The following is a 27,326-nucleotide window of genomic DNA, read 5'->3' on the forward strand; positions in this document are numbered from 1 at the left end:
TGAATGACGTGAGGCGTTTGTGTTCTGTGATTTAGCCAATCTTTAGAAAAATGTGGCCATTCAGTTGTAGCAACTCAATCCTAAAATTAATTTCTGTAGAAATTTGTGGTGTTGTCAGGAGCCCGGGGCTCTGGCCCATGACTCAGAGCTCCCCCCGCAGCGGCCGCATCCTCGCTCATTCTGCCCAGAAGAACCGTATCACAGCCCTGATGAAACAAGTTCTGTTGATGATGATGACTTACAGCTAAATCCGCAGCCGGGCCTCTTCCTCCTAGGCCCCTGTCGTCTTCAAAATGCCATTTATTTCGAGAAACAGCTAGTTATTTTCTTTGCACGTCAAATGAGCTGCCAGACTGCTGCCTGAAATAAAAGCACTCGTGTCTGGGGACCTTTCGGAGTTTCCTTTTCAACATGAGCTACTTTAAAACGGCCAGGGGCAGGGAACGGGACAACGCAGAGCCTGGGCTCCTTCATCGTGAAAGTGGAGATTACCACGTGCCAGCCTGTCCCACCCCAGGAAAACACCCAGGAAGACAGGAAGTGCCACCAAATGTCAGGTTTTATTATAATGGGGCAAAAGCCCCAGTATTTTCCGCTAAGAGGTCATCACTAAGGAGAAACTGCACACACGCTGTTCCTCTCACTGTGCCCTCCCTCCGCCCAAAGTCGGCCTGACCACTTGGGCTCATCCTTCCGGTTTCTGCATAGTCACCTCCTCAGAGAAGCCCTCCTAGGTTTCCTATCTGTCTAAATCCCTGGTTACAATCTGTCCCTGCTCCCTTTAGTGGATTCATTCCTCACAGTCTGTACACAGATGTTTATTTCTGTGATTCTTGGTAAAATGTCTGTCTCCGCTCCTGGAATGAATGCTCCAGGAGGCCTGTTCCTCGTCTGTGTGTTCACAGCATGGGGCCTGGCACTTAGGAGGTGTTCAACAAATATTTATTAAAAGTGAATTAACATGGGGCGCCTGGGTGGCTCAGTGGGTTAAGCCTCTGCCTTCGGCTCAGGTTATGATCCCAGGACCCTGGGATCAAGCCCCACATCGGGCTCTCTGCTCAGCAGGGAGCCTGCTTCCCTTCCTCTCTCTCTGCCTGCCTCTCTGCCTACTTGTGATCTCTGTCTGTCAAATAAATAAATAAAATCTTTTTTAAAAATAATAATAATAAATAAATAAATAAATAAATAAAAGTGAATTAACATGCCTGTCCCTCCTAAGATTCTCTTCCCCAAAACTTGAAGGAAAAATCTGGGGTTGATTTTCCCTTCCTAATTTCCTCAGAAGGATCCTTGATTCTTAAAAACACAAAAGGAGGAAAGAACACTGAACTTCTGTTCACACCCTGCTTAATCTTCTTAATAAAACTTCAGAGACGGGCTCAGTGGAAAAATGACGCTCAAGAATCTGCCCTTGGAACAAAAATTTGCAAAAGTTGGGGCCGGGTTGACATAAGTCCCTCTCGTGAACAACAGTGACCTTGACCTGCAGTGACCTGTCTCCTGGGACATGCCCACCCCTTTCCCGGGGCCTCTGAGGAGCCTGCCTGGGCAGGGCGGGGCCTTCCTGAGCGGCTCTCCCTGCTCTGGAATCCCACCTCCTCACTGCCCCCTGGTCTTCCCTACTGTTCACTAAACCCCCACCTTGTGTCGCCTCCCTTGGGAGAATAAATTTGGCACCAGTTCAGAATTAAAAGAGGACACACGAATGCATTTTCCTGTGCTAATATGTTTTCTCTTGGCAAGAGCATGGACATTCACTTGGCCATTACTTATGATTGAACATCCAGCCTCTGTGTAGTATTTAGGCTTTAGTATTCAGGAAAATGCAAAGGCTGATAAACACAGTTCTTGGCTGATACCCATCTCCCCAAAAACGAAGAAAGAAAAGAAAAGGCAGAATACATATTGAAACAACTTCCCACAATGAAAAATTTATAAATTCTGGGTAAAATATTATAGGTATCCTATAATTTCATAGCCGACCAGGAAAATAAGGGAAATCTCCAGGGGTGCAAAAGAGCCTAAAAAATGATATCTCATTAGGCATGAACTCAGATTTTGACTTCGAAAGGCATTCAGGAAACCCTAGGTCTAAATTCACATCAATGCCTAGAAATGAGGACGCCTGGGTGGCTCAGTCAGTTAAGTGTCTGCCTTCGGCTCAGGTCATGTTCCCAGGATCGTAGGATTGAGCCCCACATCGGGCTCCTTGCTCAGCAGGGAGCCTGCTTCCCCTCTGCCTCTGCCGTTCCCCCTGTTTGTGCTCTCTCTCTCTCAAATGAATAAATAAAATCTTTTTTAAAAAAAATACCTAGAAATGTCACCTATTTGCAGGTAACTTACCCTCCAACTGGATGAACCAGGTCTTCCTCTGATCTAGATTAAAATTTCTTAGGCTCAGTGGTTTAAGCCACTGCCTTCGGCTCAGGTCATGATCTTGGGGTCCTGGGATCGAGTCCCACATCAGGCTCTCTGCTCAGTGGGGAGCCTGTTCCCTCCTCTCACTCTCTGCCTACTTGTGATCTCTCTCTCTGTCAAATAAATAAATAAAATCTTTAAAAAAAAAAGATTAAAAAAAAATTTCTTAGCTATGGCACTCAAAAGCACAAGACATTAAAGAAAGAAAGTGATAGATTTGACCTGACCAAAATTCAATATTTTACATTCCCAAAGGCACCATTAAGAAAATGAAAAGACAGGGGCACCTGGGTGGCTCAGTGGGTTAAGCCTCTGCCTTCGGCTCGGGTCGTGATCCTGGGGTCCTGGGATCGAGCCCCGAATCGGGCTCTCTGCTCGGCAGGGAGCCTGCCTCCTCCTCTCTCTCTCTGCCTGCCTCTCTGCCTACTTGTAACCTCTGTCTGTCAAATAAATAAATAAATAACTCTTTAAAAAAAAAAAGAGAAAATGAAAAGACAAATTGCAGACTGGGAGAAAATATTTGCAAATCATGTATTTCCTAAAGGACTTGCATCCAGAATAAGACTTATTGTTTTTTAATAGGCTCTGTGCCTACCTTGGGACTCAAACCCATAACCCTGAGATCAAGAGTCACATGCTCTACCAAATGAGCCGGCCAAGCACCTGGGAAATCTCCAGGGGTGCAAAAGAGCCTAAAAAATGATATCTCATCAGACATGAACTCAGATTTAGAATTATTAAAACTCAATAATAAGAAGACAAATGACTCCATTAAAAAATGAGCAAATTATTTGAATAGTTATTTCACCCAAGATGGTAGAAAAATAATCGATACGCACATACAAAGATGCGTAACATCATTAGTCAGCAGGAAAATGGAAATTTAAAGCCACAATGAGATACATTTCACGCCCACTAGGATGGCTATAATAATAAATGCAGAAATCATTAAGCATTGGAGAGGATGTAGAAAACCGGACCCCTCCTCCACTGCTTATGGGAAGGGAAAACAGGGATAGCCACTCTGGGAAGCAATTTGCCCATTTCTTAAAAAGGTTAAATATAGGGGTGCCTGGGTGGCTCAGTGGGTTAAAGCCTCTGCCTTCGGCTCAGGTCATGATCTCAAGGTCCTGGGATCGAGCCCCGCATCGGGCTCTCTGCTCAGCGGGGAGCCTGCTTCCTTCTCTCTCTCTGCCTGCCTCTCTGCCTGCCTCTCTGCCTGCTTGTGATCTCTGTCTGTCAAATAAATAAATAAAATTTAAAAAAAAAAGGTTAAATACAAAATAGTCATGTAACCTAGCTATTCCGCTCCTAGGATCTGTTGAAAGAAATGAAAACATAGGCACTAACAAAGACTTGTATGTAAAAGTTTATAGCAGGATCGCTCACAATAGTCCAAAAATCCAAACGTCCACTGACTGGCAATGTTGCCTACGTCTGAGTACAGCGGTGTCCCACACGGTTCCATACGGCAGAATCCTATTCAGTGTGGCTGAACCACAAAACCATTGCATTAAGTAAAAGAAGACAGATTCAAAAGGCCACATATTATACAGTGCCATCTGTGAGGCGTCCAGGAAAGGCAAAGCTGTGAAGACAGTGGATTAGTAGCTCCTTGGGCTCGGGGAATGAAAATGGACACAAGGGAATGTTCTCAAGCCGGATTGTGGCGATGAGCCCACCGCTTGCACGTTCACTAAAAATCACTCAGTTGTACCCTGAAGCAGGGCAGATTGCATGGCTTATAAATTATACCTCATAATACCTCAATAAAGTTGTACTGAAAAACAATGGGGGGTGCCTGGGTGGCTCAGTGGGTTAAGCGTCTGCCTTGGGCTCAGGTCATGATCCCAGTGTCCTGGGATCGAGCCCCGTGTCAGGCTCTCTGCTCAGCGAGAGTCTGCTTCTCCCTCTCCCTCTGCCCCTCCCCCTGCTCATGTTCTCTCTCCCTCTCTCTCCCTTTCACAAATAAATAAATAAAGTCTTAAAAAAAACAATTAATGGAAATTTTCAAGTTGTGGGTGTGTTTGTTGATGTTGGTTCACTTTACTTTATAAAGTAGCAATGAAAGAACTGTGTGCGTGAAAAGATACGCCAGGACAGCAAAATCAGGTGTAGAAAATTTTGATCCAGAGAAAATAAAATTCAAGAAAAAAAAATCATTGCAAGACCAGGAGAGATATTTCACTCTCCATTAAAGGTACAGAGCACTGAGAAGATGTAATAATCATGAGTTCACGCGTCTTTACGTCTCCAGAGCCATGGCCTCAAATTATATACAGCAAAACCCAGCAAATACAACAGGTGAAATGAACAGATACGTGTATGTGGTTATAGGGATACCTGAGCACACTGAGGCATCAACAGATCACAGGGCATAAAGTAAGGATGGGGAATAAATGAAAACAAAATGAATTTGTATGTACATTTATGCTTGAGTGTATGTTCAAACTTTGCACCTCCCAGAAATAGCACAGTCTTTTTTTTATTTATTTAAATTAAATGAGCATGTAGTGTATTATTAATTTCCGAGGTAGAGTTCAATGATTCATCAGTTGCATACAACACTCATTGCTCATTGTATCATGTACCCTCCGTCATGCCCATCACCCAGTTACCCCGTGCCTGTACCCCCCAGCCCCAGCAACCCTTAGTTTATGTCCTACAGTTAAAAGTCTCTTATGGTTTGCTTGCCTCCCTGATTTCATCTTGTTTGCTTCTTTCCCTCCCTTCCCTATGCTCCTCTGTTTTGTTTCTTAAATTCCACATATGAGGGAAATCATATAATCGTCTTAATCACCCTCTAGTTCCATCCACGTTGCTGCAAATGGCAAGATTTCGTTTCTTTTGGTGGCTGCATAGTATTCCATTGTATATATATACCACATCTTCTTGTGGTATATATGGGCTCTTTCCACAGTTGGACATCTGGGCTCTTTCCACAGTTTGGCTTTTTCTTTTTTAAATTAACATATAATGTATTATTTGTTTCAGGGGTACAGGTCTGTGAGTCATCAGTCTTACACAATTCACAGCACTCACCATAGCACATGCCCTCCCCAGTGCCCATCCCACAGCCTCCCCATCCCTCTCACCCCCTTCACTCCAGCAACCCTGTTTGTTTCCCGAGACCAAGAGTCCCTTGAAGTTCGTCTCCCTCTCTAGCTTTGTCTTGTTTCATTTTCCCCTCCCTTCCCCTATGATCCTCTGTCTTGCTTCTCAAATTCTTCATACCCGTGAGATCATATGTTAATTGTCTTTCTCTGATTGACTTATTTTGCTTAGCATAATAGCCTCTAGTTCCACCCACGTCGTCACAAACGGCAAGGTTTCTTTTTTGATGGCTGCATAGTATTCCATGGTGTGTCTGTGTGTGTGTCTGTGTGTGTGTGTCTCACATCTTCTTTATCCACACAGTTTGGCTGTTGTGAACATTGCTGCTATAAACACTGGGGTGCTGTTGCCCCTTGGAGATCACTACATTTGTATCTTTGGGGTAAATACCCAGTAGAGAGAACACAGTCTTTTTCAATAATTGTAGAACATGCTCCTAAATTGATCATGTATTAAGTCACACAGAAAAGCTTAAATCATTCTAAATATGAGAATTTATTTTTAGGAAAACCAAATCACATTCATTTTGCTGTCGCCAGAAAGCTTATAGCATTCACTTTAAAAACCTGTTTCCGTGGTTTTGATTTGCCAAGGAGATTCAGCACTTGTGGCTGTGGTTCCATTTACTTCCCACTTTCTGGGTTAAGCCACTGCCTTCAGCTCAGGTCATGATCCCAGGGTTCCGGGATCGAGTTCCACATCAGGCTCCTTGCTCAACGGGGAGCCTGCTTCTCTCTCTCCCTCTGCCTGCCACTCTGCCTGCTTGTGTGCTCTCTCTCTTTGAAAAATAAGTAACAACAACAAATTTTGAAACGGGTCTTAAGGCACTCAGTTGGCTAAGCGTCTGTCCTAAGCTCAGGTCATGATCCGAGGGTCCCTGCTGAGCAGAGAGCCTGATTATGTGGGGCTCTCTGCTCAGCAGGCAGCCTTTTCCCTCTCCTTCTGCCTGCACTCAGCTTACTTGTGCTCTCTGTGTGTCAAATGAGTAAGTAAAATCTTAAAAAAAACCAAAACCCTCAATATATGCCTTGCTTCCCCTTTCTTTATTTTTCTTAGATTTTTATTTTGCCTTATTCTCATTGATTTAAAGATTTTATTTATTTAGAGAGAGGTGAGAGGCTGAGGGAGAGGGAGAGAATCTCAAGCAGGCTTGGGGCAAAACCCAACTCGGGGCTCAATCTCACAACCCTGAGATCACTACCCCAGTGGAAATCAAGAGTCAGACGCTCAACCCACTGAGCCACCCAGGCGCCCCTTCCCACTGATTTAAAGAAAGAGCTTTTCCCCCCATCTTCCCTGGGTACTTCTGCATCGTTCGACCTTTGCAGATGGCCTCCAAGTGGGTAGGCAAGTCACAGCCACCATAGCGAATAACTCATATTTATTTTGCATAAGATTTTAATTTGTATATTTTTGTGATTTATTTTGGCATTGTTATGAGTTTGACTCTCGGGGAGTTTTGTTGTTATGACTCTTGTGTCTTTTGTCACAAGACAGTGATAATATTTGCTAAACAATATATGGAATTTATTTTTGATTGGTAATAAAAAATGAAATATGAAAAAAAAAATGTTTCCTTCCCTTCCTCTCTTATTTTGATTGTGATTGGCAGGTAACATTCTATGAGTTTCAGGTGTACAACAGAATGTTCGATATTTGCATATACTGTGAACTGTGAGGCAATCACCACCTGAGTCTAGTTATCATCCGTCCCCACACATAACTACACGATTCCCCCCCAGCTTTAAAAAAAAAAAGAATCCTAAGGCTTATCTCCTTCTTGTCCCATGTACCCTGTGCCTACTCCGGGAAGCCCAGTACCAGTCCAGTTCAGTCTAAGTGTGTGACAGCGATCCTGGTGACCCTTCCTCCTTGCCTCCCACACTCCCTGCCTTAGCCCTTTTCTCTAGTTAGAAAGAAGCCATCCCAGCTGGTTTCTCCTCTTTTGATTCCTGGTTCTTCACTGTTCATCACATACCAGGGCCCCGTGTGAGGCTCGGTGGTGGGTAAAACCCACATGGCGCTTCTGGCCAAGGTAACAAAATGCAAAACCAGTTTGCAGGTAGGAAGGTTGGCGCTGCCCTTCAGCGGGGGGGTTCTTGCTGACTTCTTCTGGGTTCCTTGACCAGAGCTCTGTGATCTCTTTCTCTCTCTGGGCTGGATAGGATCCTCCCCCAATTTGTCCTTCAAGTGTCATTCGTCATCTGTTTTCCCTAGTGTCCTATGGGCTGCTTTCTTAGCCTGATAAATTATGCCCTAACTCCTCTACTTCCCTCAGCCGGCCTCGATTTCTCTGAAAACAAAGATGGGTAAAGGTGGTCAAAGGTACAAACTTCCGCTCATAACCCAAGTAAGCCTGGGGATGTCCTGTGTAGCATGGTGACTATAGTTAATAATACTGTATTTTATATTTGAGAGTTGTTATGGGAGTAGATCTTAATAAGAGTTCCCATCACAATAAAAAAACTGTAGCAGTGTGTGGCGATGGACGTTAACCGGACATACGGTGGTGACCATTGTGCAATGTGGACGAACTTGGAAACTTTTGGGCACATGGCTAAAACAAATGCTTTTGTCAATTATATCACGATGAGAAAATTAAATTTTAAGGTCTGAAAAAAGAAATCTTAGCCTAATGTTAACCTTAGCTTTCAGCTTCTGCTACAGAATGATGAAGTGGGCGAGGCGATGTCCCTTTTAAAGCAGTTGCAGGGTGCCTGGGTGGCTCAGTGGGTTAAGCCGCTGCCTTCGGCTCAGGTCATGATCTCAGGGTCCTGGGATCGAGTCCCGCATCGGGCTCTTTGCTTGGCGGGGAGCCTGCTTCCCTCTCTCTCTCTCTGCCTGCCTCTCTGCCTACTTGTGATCTCTGTCTGTCAAATAAACAAATAAAATCTTTAAAAAAAAAAATAAAGCAGTTGCAGAACAAACAGACATTTTGATGGCCCTGATGGGTCACTGGTTGGGACACCTCCCCCGACGGGTTACCTGCAGCAAGAAGAAACCCTCTCTGCATTCTGGTTCCCAGAAAGTTTGTTGCCTGTCTTCCATCCCTGAACTGGCCCCTGGATGCGCGGCCTGGGGATTCCAGCGGGCTGAAGGCGAGCAAACCTTCTTGGAGAGCAGCATGTTCACTGACCTAGCACAGCGTCTTCCTGCCCCAGCACACGGGGACTTGAACCTTCAGGAATGAAACATGGAGATACTGACTATGCAATTTGCAAAACCACCTAGGTTGTTTGCAGTAGACCTTTCCTTCCCCACAAAGAGTTAAACTTAGCAAAAACAAACTATCGATGACAGGAGGGGTCAAGAGGTAGCCTTCTGGAGTTCTAGAAGCAGCATGTCGCTTGACCTGGATGGCCGTCATCTGAGTATATACAATGTAAACTGCATGGAGGGGAACACTTAGGGTTCCTGCAGTTTCTGTTTCTCTCGCTTCCATCTGAAAATGTTAAAGTGGAGATGGACGGTGGGGATGTTGCACACTCAAAGATGGTTAAAATGGTGCATTTTATGTAAATGCTACCGCAATAAAAATAATGCTCTTACGTCATCTGGTACAGGTCCCTCTCATATTAAAAGATGTTAATTAAACTTATTGATGGCCAAGCTGTCCTTATGAGTAGATGGAAAACCACCTCTTTGCCTGGGAAATTTGCCTTGGCTCTACATTTGTTTTCCCAAGTTCCTTCCTTCCAAGGTCGATCATCTCTCCCAGAAAGTGGACTCGTATCTGTGGGTGAGACTCCTGTCCGGGCCTCCTCGTGACCCTGACCTGACCCAGCCCTCACACTCTCCGCTGCTTGCATGGACTTCCAGGGTTGAGGGAGGCCGAACAAAGACCTAGGGTTCAAGGGGAGGGCAGGGTGCGGAGCAGGGCAGAGAGAGGAGGGGAGAGGCCCAGCCAGTATCTCTGCTCTTCTCCTATCTCTGGCTTCCCCTCTTCCCTCCCACCAGCCGGAGACAGGAGGCCCATTGCAGACTTTTAGGCAGCAAAGAGACCCTAGGTCATTAAATTCTACCTCTTTCTATTTCATTTCTATTATTTCATGAGGCAAACAAAGCACAGAGAGGGAAAGGGGCTTTTGCAAGGTCACCCAGCAGTTGGAGGCTGAGCCAGGACTGAGGTTTAGCTTGGTGCCTCTTGTTACGTGGGACCTGCACTTGCCTTTAGCTCAGGTCATGAACCCAGCGTTCCTGCTCAGCAGGGGAGCCTGCTTCTCCCTCTCCCTGCTCGTACTCTCTCACTTTCTCTTTGAAATACATAAATCTTTTTTAAAAATCCACTCGTTCATTCAACAAACATGAATGAGCTACTAGGGCATCTCAGGTTCTGGGCTAGCAGGGAGAGATACAGCTGTGAATAAGACCAAACAAAAACGTGGCAAAGACTCTCATCATACACTTCGCAGCCCTGGTTTCTGAGGACCAGCTCAAAGCCAGCTGCCCTGACACCCATCATAACTCCTTGATGAACAGGAATCTTCCCCTCCTTTCCTGCCTGATTTTCTACAGCATTTTCCTCATCTGCATCGCAAATTACTGTTAATGACCTACCCCTTTGTCTTGTTTGCTTTGGCAAACAAGAGTGCTCAGTGCAGGTCTCCCTAATTAAGCTGCTATCACGGTTCACTCTGTTCACCTTAAAAAATAAACCGTCAGTTATTTTACCAGCAAAACCAAGTTTATTTAGGAATAGCAGAGAATGGCATTCAGCACGCACAAGCTAGGCGAAAACAATAGGCAAGTCTGAGAATAAAAGAGAGCAACACCTTTTTATAAAGGGTAGGGGGAAGTTGGGAGGGGCTGTTGTAAGCAAAATATCCATTGGAGTAAACTGGCAGTTGCAAGTATAGTGGTTTCTCATTGGCCGGACTGTGACTGTCTCGCGTTGGCTGGGCTGTTCCTGGGCAAGGAGAAAATCTTCCTTCCTCTTGTCAGAGTCTCAAGGATAGGCCTCTTCCTACTCCGCATGCAAGGTACTGTCTCCTGCCACCGGGGTCTGGAAGTGGTAGGGCAGCAGAGCTCTCCTTTCTGGCGTCCCTACTCCATTTTATTTTATTTTTAATGTTTTTAAGTTTTATTTATTCATTTGAGAGAGAGAGAGAGAGAACACAGGCATGTGGGGGGAGGGGCAGAGGGAGCGGGGGAGGGAGAGAGAATCCCAAGCAGAGCCCGTTGCAGGGCCCTATCTCCGGACCCTGAGATCACAACATGAGCCAAAATCAAGAGTTGGTCTCTTAACTGACTGCACCATCCTGGTGCTCCCCCACATCCATTTTGCATGAGGTTTCCCTTTATTAATTTTCCCAGCACCCTTGTCCACCGTAGGCCTGGGTCCCAGAAACATCCCGCCCCTCCCCATTCCCATGACCCACTTGTTCCTTGTGCCCCTTATGAGGGACAACAGAGGAGCCGCTGGATCTTTCTTAACTTGGAGAATGTGAGCCTGTGTCCACCTGCTGACATTTTTTTTTTTTTTTTATTGGCCAAGCCACTTCATTTCCATGGACTTCGGGTTTCTCACTTACAATGCGGAGATAATGACAGGACCTAGGTCAAAAGCCCTGGTGATAATTCAGTGAATTAACAGAGAAAGCACTGATCAGTGTTGGACATGAGGAAAGCGCTATGCAATTTTTGTTAATTGTTGCTTAATTTCCCTTCCCTTCTTTTCTGGAGTAGACCCTAGGCTTGCATGCATTTGTTCTTTTATCCTCCTGTTGGGCTGACATAGTCCTCCCTGCCTGCCTGGTGTGACTCCTCTCCTCCCCAGACTTGATACACTTCCTCCATACACGTCCAGCCGAACACTGTATTTACGTGGCTGTCTCTCCTGGTAATCCTGAGCTCTGGCAAGAGAGGGTCTAGGTCATGTTCCTCCTTTAACCCACCAGCCAGGCGGGGCCTGCTGAGAGGAGGGGAACCTGAAGGGTAAGGACAGGTCCATCATTTTAGACCAAGCCTGCTGTCCACAAAAGACTCGGAATGTACTTCTAAATGTGTTATCCCATATCCCATTTTGAATTGTTGTCTTAAAAACAAACAAACAAAAATCATTCTGGGAGCCTCAAAAACAAATAGAAGCCCATAGCAGGGATTCACACTCTTTTTAGGTAACAGGACCAGATAGAAAATATTTTAAGGTTTGTGAGCCCTACAGGCTCTGTTGGAACTCCTGGGCCCTCCTCCTATCTTAAAGCAGCTATAGACTGCACATAGAGGAGCAGGTACAATTGTGTTCCTATAAAACGTTATTTAAAGGCACCAAAATTTGAATTTCCTATAATTTCCCATGTCATAAAAATTCAACTTTTCATTTTCTTTCAGCCATTTAAAAATGTAGAAGCCATGCTTCTCCCACAGGCTCTAGCAAACATACAGTCATCAGAATTTGGACTACAGAGACAGAGCTGATGATACAAAAGGTGGTTTCTGGGGAAGGGTGGGTGGGGTACTTGGGTGGCTCATTTGGTTAAGCGTCTGCCTTCAGCTCAGGTCATGATCTCAGGGTCCTGGGATTGAACCTCGGGGAGCACTGGCACTCTCTTTCTCTCTCTCAAGTAAGTAAATATAATCTTAAAAAAAAAAAAGTTTTATTTTTTTTCCTATTCCTAAGAGGACTTAGGGAAATGGTGTTTCCCAGAACCTATAAAAATTGGGTTGCCGTATTTGGCAAATAAAAAGTACAGAACACCCAGTTGAATTTGAGTTTCAGATCAACAAGGAAAAATAGTTTTTAGTGTATTATGTCCCATGCAATATTTATGTATTTTATGCGGCACCCCTACTTCAGAGAGTATCAGTAGTATTCACTAAGTACAAGGCTACCCATCCCGCGCTCTACTCCTACAACCTACCACCTCCAACGCCACGGGGCCGGTGTCTACCACAACAGCTGATTATGCCTATTCCTGTATGGAGACCCCCTTCAAGTTCACAGGGTGAGGGGATGGGCAGGGGGAAACAGACCCTGCCTGTCTTCCGCGCAGGAAATAGGGCCTGACAGGGAGCAGGGAGAAGTTTCCTTGCCCTGCCCAGGACCCGCTCCACACCAGTGCGTGTCTACAAGATGGCGGCCACGTGGGACAGACATGCCGCTTGCAAATGGCGCCTGCCCGGTGGTTGCAAATCTGGCTATGGGCGGGCGGATCCCCAACCAATGACACTCCCCTTTGCATCTCCCGGAAGAGGAATAGGGGATTTCACTTTGCAGGCTGCAGGATGTCCACGCATGGCGCTCTGGGATTATTTCCTTGTTGCTTTTCTCTGCTTTTATGAATATTTTTAAGTAGTAACAACTAAAAAAAAAAAAAAAAAATCCACCCTTGTCTCAAAAAGTTTCCCCAAAGCAAAGAAAGGCTTTGTGTTCATTGAGTCTATTAAAGCAAGCGGAATGCATCCGTTAGGAATGGCCATCCAAGGGGTGCCTGGGTGGCTCAGTGGGTTAAGCTTCTGCCTTCTGCTCAGGTCATGATCCCAGGGTCCTGGAATGGAGTCCTGCATCGGGCTCTCTGCTCAGTGGGGAGCCTGCTTCCTTTCCTCTCTCTCTCTGCCTGCCTCTCTGCCTACTTGTGATCTCTGTCTGTCAAATAAATAAAATATTAAAAAAAAAAAAAAAAGGAATGGCCATCCAAGGAAGGCACTGAGGAATGATGTGGGCTAGGGACATGGGCACCCCACGGATGAACATTTCAAGGTCAAGTTGGGAGTCTGCCTGAATGTCCCCATCTTGAGGCGGTCCCATTTCCCCCTTTGGAAGATGTAATTTGAGTTTGTATCAATTTACCTTCCCTTCATGACTTGGTTCATGAGTCCAAAAACTGCTCCCCTGAAAGCTTGCTTCTTCCAAGAAGCCTCCAAGGCCCCCTTCAGTCTTCAGGGTTTTCTCTTCGAAACTCCTTCATGCTTAACGTCACGGTTCGTTGGGGATGAATCCTGCACTAACTCAAGATACTTTTTGAACTGAACTGTTACTGATATTTTCTTTGCCGAGATATTACACACGTTTGTCTTGTTTTCTGAGCAGCAGGAACATGTTCTAGAGTGTTCCTGAACTCATGTTTGGTTAGGGGTGCCAACTCGGACAATGACAAATTACAGGAATCAATTTGAAGCAATATTCATCGATAGTAGTATAGAAATGTATAAATAATTATTTCTTGTTATAGTTGCAGGTAGATTTTCTTGTTTTTTTTTTTAATTTTATTTATTTGTTTATTTGTTTGTTTATTGGCAGGGGAGGGACAGAAGGAGAGAGAGAATCTGAAGCCAGCTCTGCACTGAGTGCAGAGCCCCACATGGGACTTGATCCTACAACCCTGAGATCACGACCTGAGTGGAAGTCAAGAGTCAGGAACAACCGAATGAGCCACCCAGACGCCCCTACGGGTATAAATTATTTTTAAATAATTTATTCCAGTAATTGTAATGATTAGTGTTAGCCATCCTCACTCTCTGGCTTCTTGGCCCATCATTTTTTCTTCTGGGATTAGACGAATTTTTGTTTTTATAATGTATCTGGTGTAGTTTTCTTGCATTTGTTGGGAAAGTGGAAACCTGACAAGGCCTTCTTTGGGGGGGAAAAAAAGCTCACTGAGCCACATAATAACTGATATATGTGTCTACTAAAGGTTTCAATTTTTAAACTTGGAATCAGCCACAAAATATTCATTTTACTATTCTCAGCGCTTCTGCCTCGTGTGAATGGCCCACGGTAAAAACCCAGGCATACTTACATTGTTATTTATCTTGGTAGTATTAGCACTGTGAAACTCTCTGTTTGCCTTCTTTTTATTTTGTTAGCAAACTCAGAAATCGGCAAGATAGTGGCTATTGAACCCAATGGGAGATGTATCGGAACCCCTCTGTTGGTATACATTTTAACTTCCAATTCATTTGAAACTCTTAAATGTTATTTCAGGATTTGTGTTCACTGTTTCCTCTGGTCTTTTAACACTATCGCAGCAGAAGACGCAGGAAAGCCTGTGAGAGCCTCGGTTTACCAGAGCATTAGCTGTACGAGGAAGTAATTACATAAACAGACAGTAATTTCAGGGGGATTGCTAAAATTAAAAAGCAGACACCTTTGTCGTTAAATGGTTAGTTAAAATAAGACATTTGTAAGTTAAATCCTAGAAGAGCGATTTGAATGTGTTTGCTCTTTACAAATCTCAAACATTAAACCTGTATGTTATTTATTCTTTCTCTACCTAACTAAACTTTCTAAAATTAATTTTTCTGAGCCTAACATTTTACTTTTCTTATTAAGGTTTTTTTTTTTTTAAGTTTTTATTTAAATCCCGGTTAGTAAACACACAGTATAATATTACTTTTGGGTGTAGAATTTAATGATTCAACAATCCTGTACCTCACTCCATGCTTATTATAATAAGCATACTATTTAATCCCCATCTCAAATAAGTATATATTTTAAAGATTTATTTATTGGGACACCTGGGTGGCTCGGTCAGTTATGTGTCTGCCTTTGGCTCAGGTCATGATCTCAAGATGCTGGGACTGAGTTCCACTTCCAGCTCCTTGCTCAGTGGGGAGACTGCTTCTCCCTCTGCCTGTGGCTCCCCACTGAGCAATGAGCCCCAAGGAGGGACTCATCTGCTTAGGTTCTCACACACTCTCTCTCTGACAAATAAATAAATAAAATCTTTAAAAATATATAAACATTTATTTATTTATTCCAAAGAGAGCACTTGAGAGAGCATGTGGGGGGAGGGGCAGAGGGAGAGCATCTCCAGCAGACTCCCCACTGAGTCCAGAGAGGAGAGTCTTGACCCCAGGACCCTGAGATCATGACTTTGAGCAGAAACCAGGGATCCGAGCCTAACCAACTGAGCCCACCGGTGCTCCTACAATAAGTATTTTTTTTAAAATTTTTATTTATTTGTTTGACAGACAGAGATCACAAGCAGGCAGAGAGGCAGGCAGAGAGAGAGGAGGAAGCAGACTCCCTGCCGAGCAGAGAGCCGGAGGCGGGGCTCAATCCCAGGACCCTGGGATCATGTCCTAAGCAGAAGGCAGAGGCTCTAACCCACTGAACCACCCAGGCACCCCTACAATAAGTATTCTTTTTTTTTTTTTAAGATTTTATTTATTTATTTGAGAGACAGAGATCACAAGTAGGCAGAGAGGCAGAGAGAGAGGAGGAAGCAGGCTCCCTGCGGAGCCGAGAGCCCGATGCGGGGCTCGATCCCAGGACCCTGGGATCATGACCTGAGCTGAAGGCAGAGGCCTTAACCACTGTGCCACCCAGATGCCCCTACAATAAGTATTCTTAACTGAAATTCTTCTTGAAATTTTAGGCAGTTGATCCTACAAAAGAACTTATGATGGCAAACTATTTCTTTTTCTTTAGGTTAATATAAAAGAGTCAGTATGCTGCTGACAGTCTCAGAACAGCAGTTAATACTGAAGCGTCAACTGCTATTATCTTCCGAATACATTTTTTATTTTCTCTGGAGGCCAAGTACGTTTTCTCCCAATCACTTCATTTGACTTTCAGGTCCAGTGATTTTTCTTTTTTCTAGATAACTTAAGGTTTCCCTTTAAACGTCATAATGTTTACATTTTAACAATTCTTCCTGGGAAAAATGACAAAATATTTATATCCTTTTCTTAAAGGGTAAGGAATAGAACCTGATTTAAACTTCTGTTGCTAACTCATGAGGGGCATTGCTTGTGAAAGTCAATCATTGCACAACCTTAGAAACAGGGATGACCCCAGGGTCCTCTGCAGGCAATAAGCATCTGCCTCTAGTGACACAGAGCCCCGCCTCCCTGGGTGCTGACTCCTCCCACCCATGGGCTCCCACACGTGCCACTCAGCCTGCTTGGTGCTTTTGATGGGCCACCTTACTGTATCCTTCAGTCTCCCTCAGGGCCTGAGACTGGCCCCAAGTGCTCAGATAATGTGGGGACAGTATGCTTTGTGATTGATGTTTGCTACTCAGTTTCTGTCCCTAATCTCCAAGTTCCAGGCTAGACTCCTAATTACTGACCTTGCCCGGAACAGACTCAAGAAGAACGAGCCAACTGCTCAGATCCTAGAACCTGCCTCAGTTCCCCTCACCTTCCACTGGTGGCTCAAGATTCCTCCTCTAGGATTCTGAAACAACCCCTCACACTAAGATCATGCTTAATCTCTTGCACACATGGATCGAAGCCCTTTACATATGTTCATAATTGCATTATGACAATTGTCAGGTCTTTTCCAATTTCCAGATAAAGAAAGGGAGGCCTGGAAGCGGTGAGTGACTTGCCCCGAGCAGTACGTCGCTGGTAAGTGGCAAAGCCAGGCCTCTAACACAGGCAGCCTGCGTCCCTATACCCCACGCTCTGCCTTCCGCCCTCCCCCATCTGTGTGTGGCAGGCATGCGGCTGGGCATCTTGCACAGAACTCTGATCCCTCCGATATTGTCCTCTCCTCATAAGGACTAGAGAGGTTAAGTGGCTTGTTCAAATCACCCAGCAATTGGCAGACCTACCACTTTCATTCCTCAAACACCTCAAGGACGAAAACCTTTATCCTTCTTCATTTCCCTATAGGATAGAAGCCAAACTCCTCACTGGCAGGCAAGGTGCCACCCTATCTTTTCAACCTTATCTCCTGCTAGGCTCCAGCTTGACTCCTCTGTTCCAGACTGGCAGACCTGGGCCCTCTCCCCCAACCCACAGGATCACTCCCAGTGTCCAGCCTTCCATCAGTCGTTCCCATGACCTATAAGGTCCCGTTTTCCCCTTTGTGCCTGCTCGGATCCTGCGAGACTGTGGCCATAGACTCTTCCTCCTACATGCAGGGCCTGAGGCTCTACCGTGCTCTCTCCTCCCTAAATTCCTACTGCTCATACCGCCGGCCATTGCCTCCACACAGCTGTACACTGAGTCTCTAGTTCAGGCCAGCGAACTCAGGGCTTCACACTTGACCCTAGTATGTAGCTTCATGTAGAGGGTCAGAAGCACCAGAGAATTTTCCCCATGACCTGTGGCACCAAGACTTGGGGCAAGGACTGTTTTCCATGGACAGAATGCAAAGTAGATGAAATTGATCATTGATGTTTTCTAATAGAGCTTTCTATGCCCCTCCACTAAATTATACTAACATGTGGAAGGTTATATGTATATGTACCCTGCTTTCGCCCACTCATTTTTTCTTTCCAATATGGAAATAATAATGACGACAACTGACGTGTTACTGGGTGTCAGATACTTGTCTAATCACTCGATGAGTGTTAACTGATTTAGTCTTTCTAACAATCCTTTGAGGCAGATATTATTACTACCCTCCTACTACAGATGAACAGACTGAGTCACAGAGAGTTAAGAAATCATCTAAGCTCACAAAGCTGGGATTCAAACCCAGGCATTTAAATATGGTGCTATATTGACTCACTAATAAATTAGTGTATTTGGTTTTTTACTGATGGTGGAAGTAATGCCTGCCAAATGTTTTTAAAAATCAGATAGTAAGTATAAGCACCACAGAACTATGACGACGGGAAAGCACAACATGTAATAATTTTTGTACAATAAGCTTGGTTTCTGAATTCTGGTGCTGAGAATGCTGGAAAGCTGAGGCTGACCACAGGGCTGAGGCTGGGTGGACTTGGCCCAACCCAGATGTCAGCTCTTCCCACACAGCTATGGGGGGAGAGAGAGAATGGAGGGGGGTGCCAGAACTTGGATTAACTTTGCAAAAACATAAAATAAAAACAAAGTATAAGGAGATTATCCCTCATAATCCGGTAACCCAGAGAGAGCTAAATAGCCTATCCAGCTATAAACTCACATTAGTTCTTATTTCAGAGATGGAATCGCATTGTAGATCGTGGTGCTTTTTTGTTTATTTACTTGCTTGTTGAGGCAAAACTTTTAAAAATTTTATTCATTTGAGGGAGAGAGAGAAAGAGATGTGTGAACAGAGAGAGGGGCAGAGGCAGAGGGAGAAGCAGAGTCCCTGCTGAGCAGGGAGCCCAAAGCAGGGCTCAGTCCCAGGAGGACCCTGGGATCATGACCTGAGCCGAAGGCAGACGCTTAACGGAGTCCCCCAGATGTCCCAAGGCATAATTTATATACCATAAAATTCTCTTACTTTAGTTATACCAATAAGTTTAATAAATTTGCTGAATTTTGCAGCCATGAGCACAATACAATTTTAGACCATGGCCTCACCCCCAGGAAGATCCCATATACCCATTTGCATTTCCTCTCCATTCCTAGCCGGGCCCTGGCAATCTTCTCTGTAATGATTTGCCTCTCCTGGACATTTGATATAAATGGGAATGTACAATATTATGAATCTGGCTTCTTTTCCTTAGCATATCGTTTTCAAGTTTTATTCTGGCTATGAATGCAGCCCTAGCTCATCCCTTTTGATGACTGGAGAGTCCATGGTATGTATATGCCGTATTTTGTATATACATATGTACATACCTTCATTCAAGCATTGAAGAATTTGGATTATTTCACGTGGGTGATGCTGCCACGGATATTCATGTTCAAGCGCTTGTGTAGACAGATGTTTTCATTTCTCTGGGGTGGCTATCTAGGAGTGAATTATTTAGTTGTATGGTAAAATTTCCCCAAATGGCTGTGTTATTTTACATTCCCACCAGCAGTAGCTGAGAATTTTAGTGTCTCTACATCCTAGCCAATACTTTCCACTCATCTCTGTCTTTTTTTTTTTTTTTAAGATTTATTTATTTGACAGACAGAGATCACTAGTAGGCAGAGAAGCAGGCAGAGAGAGAGGGGGAAGCAGGCCCCCTGCAGAGCAGAGAGCCCAATGCGGGGCTCGATCCCAGGATCCTGGGATCATGACCTGAGCCGAAGGCAGAGGCTTAACCCACTGAGCTACCCAGGTGTCCCTGGTCTCTGTCTTTGATCACAGCCATCCTCGTGGGTGTGCTGTAATTCTTCACTATTGCTCAGACATAACATTTCCCTAATGGTTGATGATAGCAAGCATCTTCCCATGTGCTTATTGGCCATTCAAATATTTTCTTCAGTCCAATGTCCATTCAGAATGCTGCCCATTGTTTTGGTTGTTGTCTATTTTTTATTAAATCACAAGAATTTTAATATATTCTAGATATAAGTCCTTTATCAGATATATGATTTCCAAATATTTTCTCCCAGTCTGTGGCTTTTCAGGTTCTTAATGCTATCTTTAGAAGCATGAACGTTTTTGCATTTTGATAACGCCAGTCTGTCATTTTTTGCTCTTAATGCTTGTGCTTTGGTGTCATATCTGAGAGGTCTTTGCCCAACCCTGCTAAGTTTTGGAACAGACTTCCCTCTGCCCCCACCCCACTCATCAGCATGTCTTGGCCATCTGTCCAACTCAGTGCATACAGAACTGCATCATCAGCCTTCAGAGCTCTGGTTTCTGGAAGGGGGGCGGTGAAGAAAGGAGAAAATAGGGCCAGATTGCTCAAAATATCCAGAACCACTCTGCTTGTCCTTGAGGGCTCCTTGACTTCTCTTTTGGATCATCTTGTGCCTGATACTTCCTCTGTAGTTTGCGAATAAAACTTTATAATAAAACTTTATTATTAGGCTATTAACTTCATCACATTTTATGTTTTTGTACCTTGGTCACACAGCTTCCTAGCCCCAAACTGTCTGTAGCCTTAAATCTCTCCATCACAAATTCTAGCGATGGGAGGCCCCTAAGAAACATGTGCTCCCCTATAATTTGGGACTCGACAGCTGCTGCTTCCAGCATTGACTTCGTTCTCTTCAACTGGATTGGGCCTTCGGAATAATTCAGCGCTAGCTAATGTATTCAAGTATAAATATATGGAAAAGGATCATTTGTAGGTAACTGCAATTGGCAGGTGTGTTTCAGTAGAAGATTTAGGAGTATTGCTCAACAAAATAGTAGTTATCATTTAACAGATTCCAGAATGAGATAAATGGTTGCATCCTGGCTTCCGTCCAGAGTAGAGCTTCACTGGGCTTGGTGGTAAGGATATGAGGTATTATGTAAAGCTAGAAGCTTCTTTAGGAAATGATTTTTGGCCAGAGAATACTAATGGAGAAAATGCAGGCTCAGGGAAAAAGCCTGTGAAGGGGGCTTCAGAATAAGAATGCAAAGAGTAGGTTGGAGGATTTCAGAGCTCAGTGAAATGCCAGTAACCACCTTGGTGAGAAGCCAAGCAGGGTGACCTCCATCCTTTGCGGACCTACCCCCTGGATGGGGGCATGGTATTTGGAACCTGAGAGCTAATACTGGGGAAAAGCAGGGCGAGTCGGGGAAAGATGTTAGGGCAGCCCCCTGGCTGGACAACGGCCATGGCCCATGGCGAGGTTAGGGAAGTGGCACTGAACAAAACTGATAAAGGGCCAACAGTGAGTGCTTCCAAGCTTGTTGGAAACTCTGTGAGGCTGAGAAAGGCGGGGTGTGGGGGGCGGGGGAGGGATCACTGAAGTCCTTTAAAACACAGCCTTGGGTCTTTAACTTTTGCTTTTCACAAGGCGAACAACACCAGGCCATTGCAGGGGCCAGCTGCTATTTTATGTGAAATACACTGAAGATTAAGAAACAGGGAGCCCCTTTGGAAGCTACTGCAGATCCAGACATGGGAAGGGCTGGTGTTGTAGGGACATTGTGGGTGTGTAGGAAAAATGATCTGATCAGCAGGCTTTAGGTTCGGATTTGCCCTGTAAGTGAACAGAAGCTCAGAGGGGTGTTGTCGGGGTGTGGGTGGAAGGCTGTAAGACCACGACGGTGTTTAGAGGTGTAATTACACACAACAAATGCACAGATCTTAAATGCGGGATGAATTTTGGATAGATATCTACATCTGTTAAGTACGACCCCTCTCCCACCCCAGTGCGGTTTTTTAAAGGCTGAATGCACAGAAAGACCCAATTTTGGGTGCGCTACAGCCCCACAGTGAGGGTCTTATATGCTGATTTAAGGGCAGAGCCTTTTCTTCTCTCAAGGCTCCAATCTCATCCTCCTCTTAAGTAAGAAACCGCTTTTCGAATTGGCTTCTGGCAACCTCTGCCCTACGGAGCCAACGTGGAGAATGGGGGAAGGGAGCTAAAGGATCCCACAGGGTGGTCTGCACCTCCTCCAAGCGGCGTGCACGACAAAGGTGCACAGCTACGTTCCCGGTCCAGGAGCTCAGCTCCCTCCCTGTGCAGCGTGCTCCCGGCAGCCGGGCCGCGGTGCCTGGGGGAGCGCGGAGATCACGCTGTCCCCGGTGGCTCTGCACCTCGAGGTGCATTGCAGCCACCTGCAGCCACGCCCTCAGTGTTTGCAGCCAGTGCAAGCTGGCTCCCGGCGGGAACGCAGTGGCTGGAGTTGGGGGGCGGTGGGCGTGGCCGCATTCCCTCGCGCCCTCTCCCGCCCAGGCAGTCCCGGGAACGTTCTGAAAAGTATCTAAAAGTTCTGCGCGGCGCGCGCGCCAAAAGAAAGGGCACAACCCCCCACCAGTCTAGGCGTTCCGTGTCCAGACCGCGCCACTCCGGCTGCACCTCGGGCTGCAGCGCACACGGCTTCTGGGCCTTCCCCGCGGGAGCCTCGCCGGTGCTCTCCGCTCGCAGCCGTGTCCAGACCCGAGAGGGGCCCGGCGGGTCCTCGCACTTCTCGCTGGGGCACCATGCCCAACGACGACGCGTTCAGCAAGCCGTCTGCCCCTTCGGAGGCCCCACACGCCGCCGGGGCACCCCCGCAGGGCAAGGCCGGGGGCTTCGGCAAAGCGGCTGGGGCGCTGCTCGGCAGCAGTGGTGGCGCGAGCGCCGGGGGCAGCGGCGGAGGCGGCGGCTCCTCGGGCTCCGGGGCGTCGGGCATGGGCTCCGGGAACAAGAAGTCCCCGCGGCTGCCCAAGTGCGCGCGATGCAGGAACCACGGCTACGCGTCGCCGCTCAAGGGCCACAAGCGCTTCTGCATGTGGCGGGACTGCCAGTGCAAGAAGTGCAACCTGATCGCCGAGAGACAGCGCGTGATGGCCGCGCAGGTGAGTGCGGGCGGCCGGGAACCGAGCGTCCGCCCCCAGCTTAAAGGCCCTCGGGCCGGGCGGGCGCCACGCGGTGCCGGGTTCCGGAGACCGGCGGGGGAGCTCGCCGACGGCCGCGGCTGCCAGCTGCGCGCCACGCCGGGCTCGCAGGGCCGGAGTCCTCTGGGATCCGGCCCGCGGAGCAGGGAGGTTGCGGGGGGTTAGCTCGGCCTCGGAGGGATCCCTGACCCCGACCTTCGACAGAGTGGCGGGGGCCGGCCGCTTGAGTTTCCCCAGGACCTCTGATCCCTCTTTCAGAGCAGAGAGTTGCGGGGCTCGCTCTGTCGGGAGTCCCGGGATCCCTGACCCCGCCCTCCAGCGGAGAGTTGGGGGGGTCACCCCGTCGGGGGTCCCGCGAATCCATCCCCAGGGTCTCCGCTCCTGCTTCCGGAGCAGTAAGTTGCGGGGTTCGCTCTGTTCGGGAGTCCCTGGTCCCTCCCTCCTGCAGAATCGCGGGGTTCGCACCCTCGGAGGTCCCCACCATTGCTGGGCTCTCCGGTCGCTTTCTCAGAGCACAGAGTTGCAGGGTTCGCGCCTTCCGAGCGCCCCGGGACCTCAGCTCCCGCTTTCAGAGCGGAGAGTTGCCGGTTCGCCCCGCCGCGCGCGCGGGGGGTGGGGGGGCGGGCATCTCGTGGACCCCGAACCTCGCTCTCCGAGCGGAGAGTTGGGGCGCCCCCCTGCCTCGGGAGGCCCTGGGACCCCGGCCCCCGAGCAGAGACCGGCGCTCCCACTGCAGAGGGTGCGGGAGGGCGCCCGCTCCGGCGACTGGCGGGAACGGCTGCCGCCGCTCTTCCGGGTACCGCGCGGAGCGCGTGGTGCTTCTGGAAAAGTCGCGGCAGCGCGCGCGGAGGCCGCGTGGCCCCCGCGGAGCTCCCGGCGCCGGCTCCGAGCTCGCCGCCCGCGGGTCCGCGCCGCGCGCCGCAGCCATTTTGAGCGCGACGGGAACAGCGTTCGCTCTGCGGCTCCCGCTCCTCGGCCGGACCTCAGGTACCGGTTACTCGGCGTGTGTTCACGCGCGCTGGGCGAGTTCAGAAAAGGAAGCGCGAGGGGGGAAATGGCACGGCTTTGAGGGCTTGTCTGTCGTGGGTTTTAAAAAAAAAAAAAAAGAAAGAAAGAAAGAAAGAAACGTCCTGAGGAAGACAGGCACGTAGCGTCTTAAGCCGAAATTCCCCAAGTCGTCTGGCGTCCTGAAACGATTTTTTTTTTTAAGTTTTCTTTTTCTTTTTCTTTTTTTTTTAAACTGAAAGGATTTTTTAGGAGAGAATAATACACATTCTTCCCAGCTAAAATCTGTTTCATCCTTTTCAGGCAGTTTATTTAAGTTGAAAAGATACCACAGAGGGGTTTGCTACGGACGTGCTGCTTTGGACTGGGGACGTGTACATATTCTCCGTGTATAATTCCTATGAGAGTGTTTTAACAAAGACTGAGTGAATGCTTGAAGATTATGCTTTTTCTATGCGTCTCATTTTTTTACAAATGTGTCTGAAATTGGATGTATGTTGGCTTCGCAGATTGCGAGAGCGGCCGGGGCGTACAGCTGCTTTGTCTTGGGTTTGCGGCGTCCTCCGTAGTGGGTGAGAGTTTTCCCCGATGTAGCGTTAAAATGCGTTACAGTGAGTTCACTGAAAAAGCCTTAGGGACCCCCAAGTTGTATTTGTAGCTAGAAAAATCTTCTGAACATCGAGTTGTTTTAAATATCGAGTGCAGAATATGTATGCTTGGGAGGGGACTTTTCCTTAAAATGTAATAAAAACATGGGTTGAAGTAGGGCCATTCATTTTGTATAAGCTTCATTAGTTGGGGCACCAATTTCCAAAAAGCCCGTTTGCTATGTTAAAAACAAAAACGAAAAAAAAAAAAAAACGACTCAGGATTACTTCAGTAATAGGAAAATTCAACATTTTCTACGCTGGACGTCTTGTGTGGTGCTAAAGGAAATCCTGTAAAATTCTGTCTACCGGCTGTTTTTTTCTTTCTGAACTAGTGTGAAATTGATCTTTGACACAACCCTAAAATTACCGCATTTTAATCAGTTGCCCCCACCTTCCCTTATTGAATACCTTTCCTTTAAAATCCTTGAGAGACCTTTATAAAAGTGTCCTTAGTTTATGGCTCATATAATAAATACCCTGTGCATTTTGCGCATGGAATTTGTGTGAATCAGGACATAAGCATGCATTGATACACTTCAGAGATTTGTGGGGTTTTTTTGTTGGTATTTTTTGATCAAATCCTTAATATTCTGTTTCTAAACTTGGTTAGTAATAAAAAAAAATCCAAGAGCGGTGCTTAATCGTTTAATGTTAATTGATTATTTAATAAGGATGCTTTTTTAAGTTGAAAACTCTTGTTATGAGAAAAATCCAGTTGTAAGTTAATCAGCTTGCTAAGTTTGGACTACAATTTTCCTAAAACAATAAATACTCGTTGTGTTTCTAGTTTACCATTTTGATTTCAACTTTTGGCTTCTGTTTTGGCCTCTGAGGTACAGATGTTTTACTTTCTCATTTCACTGTCACTAATAGTCAAGTTTCAATAGAAAGTCTCCTTTTTTGTTACATGTAGTAGACCAAAGTACAATTTCTTTCTTTCTTTTTTTTTTTTTTTTTACTTTTTTCTTTGCAACCTTTAACAATGTTATTTAAAAGCAGATAAGTTGAAGAGGGACCATGAGGAGTCTCTTAGGTAGTTTAAGTCCCTTATACCCTCACTTCCGGCTCCTTCCATCCTGCTGGCATAGAGGAAGGACCTGTCCTCTGACTTTCTTTCTACCTGCAGCCTCTTCCTTCTCCAGGGACTTCCAACACCTTATTCCAAGCTTTCCCCCATTACCGCTCTACATGCTCCCCTCATTCCGGAGAGCCTGGCCCTGCGGGGTTTTCTCAGCAGCCGTTGCCTTTCCTGCCCACCCTGCTCCCTTGTTCTAGATGGGTTCCTTCATTCTTGCCTGTGTGCCTGTTACTCAATCTATTCTTCAAGGCTGAAGAACAGTACCTTTTCTGGCGGATTCTTACCCTTAAAACCATTTTTGCCTCCAGAGTCCTGCTGTGAGACTGCTGTGTCCCTCTCCTATGGTTTTTTGCCGCATTTTGTGGTGAGTTGCCTTCGCATCTGTGCCTGCCTCCTTTTCCTGCGTTTAAACAGTGACTACCTTAGGATCTAATCTAATTTTACTTTATCTCGCTGGTCACTGGCCCCAGTACAGTAGCCTTTGACAAACGTGTGGCCAGAAAGAGCAAGACATCCCATTCTCCTTCCTTCCTAATCTGTCAATGCTGACTTCCCTTCAGATGGAACTCCTCTGCTTGACTGACTCTACAGCTTTTCTGGATCCTCTGCAGCCAGCCTTATTCCCTGCTCTACATACTCATTAGTGTAACGGACATTATTTGATCTACTGTGGGCTTGACGCCGTTTCTCAGCTTTGGCTGCACATCCTGGTGACTTGGGTAGCATTCAAAAGGAGTGAGAGAATCCTAGACCTTACTCCTGGAGCTCAGGGATCGTGATATCTTGGGTGACTGGGACTCCAGGGGGTTTTGGCAAAGCCGTGCAAGAGATTCTGGTTATGGGGGGCTGACCTGCTGCCCTGTGCTTCCAGGTGGCCCTGAGAAGGCAGCAGGCCCAGGAGGAAGAATTGGGGATCAGCCACCCCATCCCGCTGCCCAGCGCTGCTGAGCTGCTTGTCAAGAGAGAGAGCAATGGCAGCAACCCGTGCCTGATGACCGAGAGCAGCAGCCCCTCGCAGCCTGCGCCGGCCAGCACCCCCACCACTGCAGCGTCAGGTAAGGTGCCTGGGGTTCACCCAGGTGGTCGCCAACCAGGACAGAAGGAGGGCCTTGGCCACAAAAAAACGGTCTCAGACTGTCCAGAACCATGCCTCACATTCAGGACTTAAGAGAGTTTTCTTTTTCTTCTTTTTTTTAAATAAAGATTTTATTTATTTATTTGAGAGAGAGAGAGAATGAGAGAGAGAAAGCGTAAAAGGAGAGAGGCCAGTGGGAGAAGCAGACTCATGCCGAACAGGGAGCCCAATGTGAGCCTCGGTCCCAGGACTCTAGGATCATGACCTGAGCCGAAGGCGGTAGCTTAACCAGCTGAGCCAACCAGGTGCCCGTTACAGAGTTTTCCTAAAGGGTTCTCCCTCTGCAGGTTTGTTTCTGGGGGCTTCCTGAAGGAGATGGCCAGGAGTTCTAGATTTGGAAGTTTGGTAGCTTCACTTTCTTGTTGGTTATTAGCTAAGTCTGAATCTGGATAGAGTCAGACTCCTTGATGATCAGAGGGCTGAGATTACAGATTTCATCTCTGTCCACCCTCCATCTTGGGGTTCTTTTGGTGGGAGATACCGATCCTTGTTTCTTAGAACTGAAAGTCCCATTTCTCTGGAAAGGACTGCAGTCTATTTGGGGAAAGTGTCTGAAAAGGCCAACTCCTAGATGTCTAGTTTTGGTGGGAACTGGGAAACGAGGAGAGGCATGTCCCATTAGCTTCGATTCTCTCCTGTGTGCTTAGACTGTACCAGGGGCTACATGCATACTGATTCATTTCATTTCATTCTTAGAGCATTCTGGATGTACAACCCCCGTTTTACACATGTAAAGACTGAGGTACGGGATGTGTAAGTGACTGTTAGGTCCACAGAACTAGAAAGTATCTGACTGGTCCGTTGGCATCCAGAGCTCCTTGTGCTTACTGCTCTGGGTCTTGAAATCACCCTAAGAATCAGTGTGGTCTAGAGCTGCACTGTCTAGTATGGCAGCCCCTAGCCAC

At 46.7% G+C, this 27,326-nt stretch overlaps 1 protein-coding gene across 2 annotated transcripts in view; it reads left to right on the forward strand.

Moving 5' to 3' along the window:
* Positions 1–21,978: 21,978 nt before the first annotated feature.
* Positions 21,979–27,326, forward strand: part of DMRT1 (doublesex and mab-3 related transcription factor 1) — a 104,160-nt gene continuing 98,812 nt past the window's right edge. For both annotated transcript variants that reach the window (XM_032308884.1, XM_032308885.1), the window contains exons 1-2: positions 21,979–22,514; positions 26,158–26,341. In XM_032308884.1, coding sequence (XP_032164775.1) covers positions 22,158–22,514; positions 26,158–26,341 — 541 coding nt within the window. In that variant the 5' untranslated portion in view covers positions 21,979–22,157. The remainder of the gene's footprint in view (positions 22,515–26,157; positions 26,342–27,326) is intronic.

This window comes from Mustela erminea, chromosome 12 (assembly GCF_009829155.1).
Source record: "Mustela erminea isolate mMusErm1 chromosome 12, mMusErm1.Pri, whole genome shotgun sequence".
Lineage (NCBI taxonomy): Eukaryota > Metazoa > Chordata > Mammalia > Carnivora > Mustelidae > Mustela > Mustela erminea.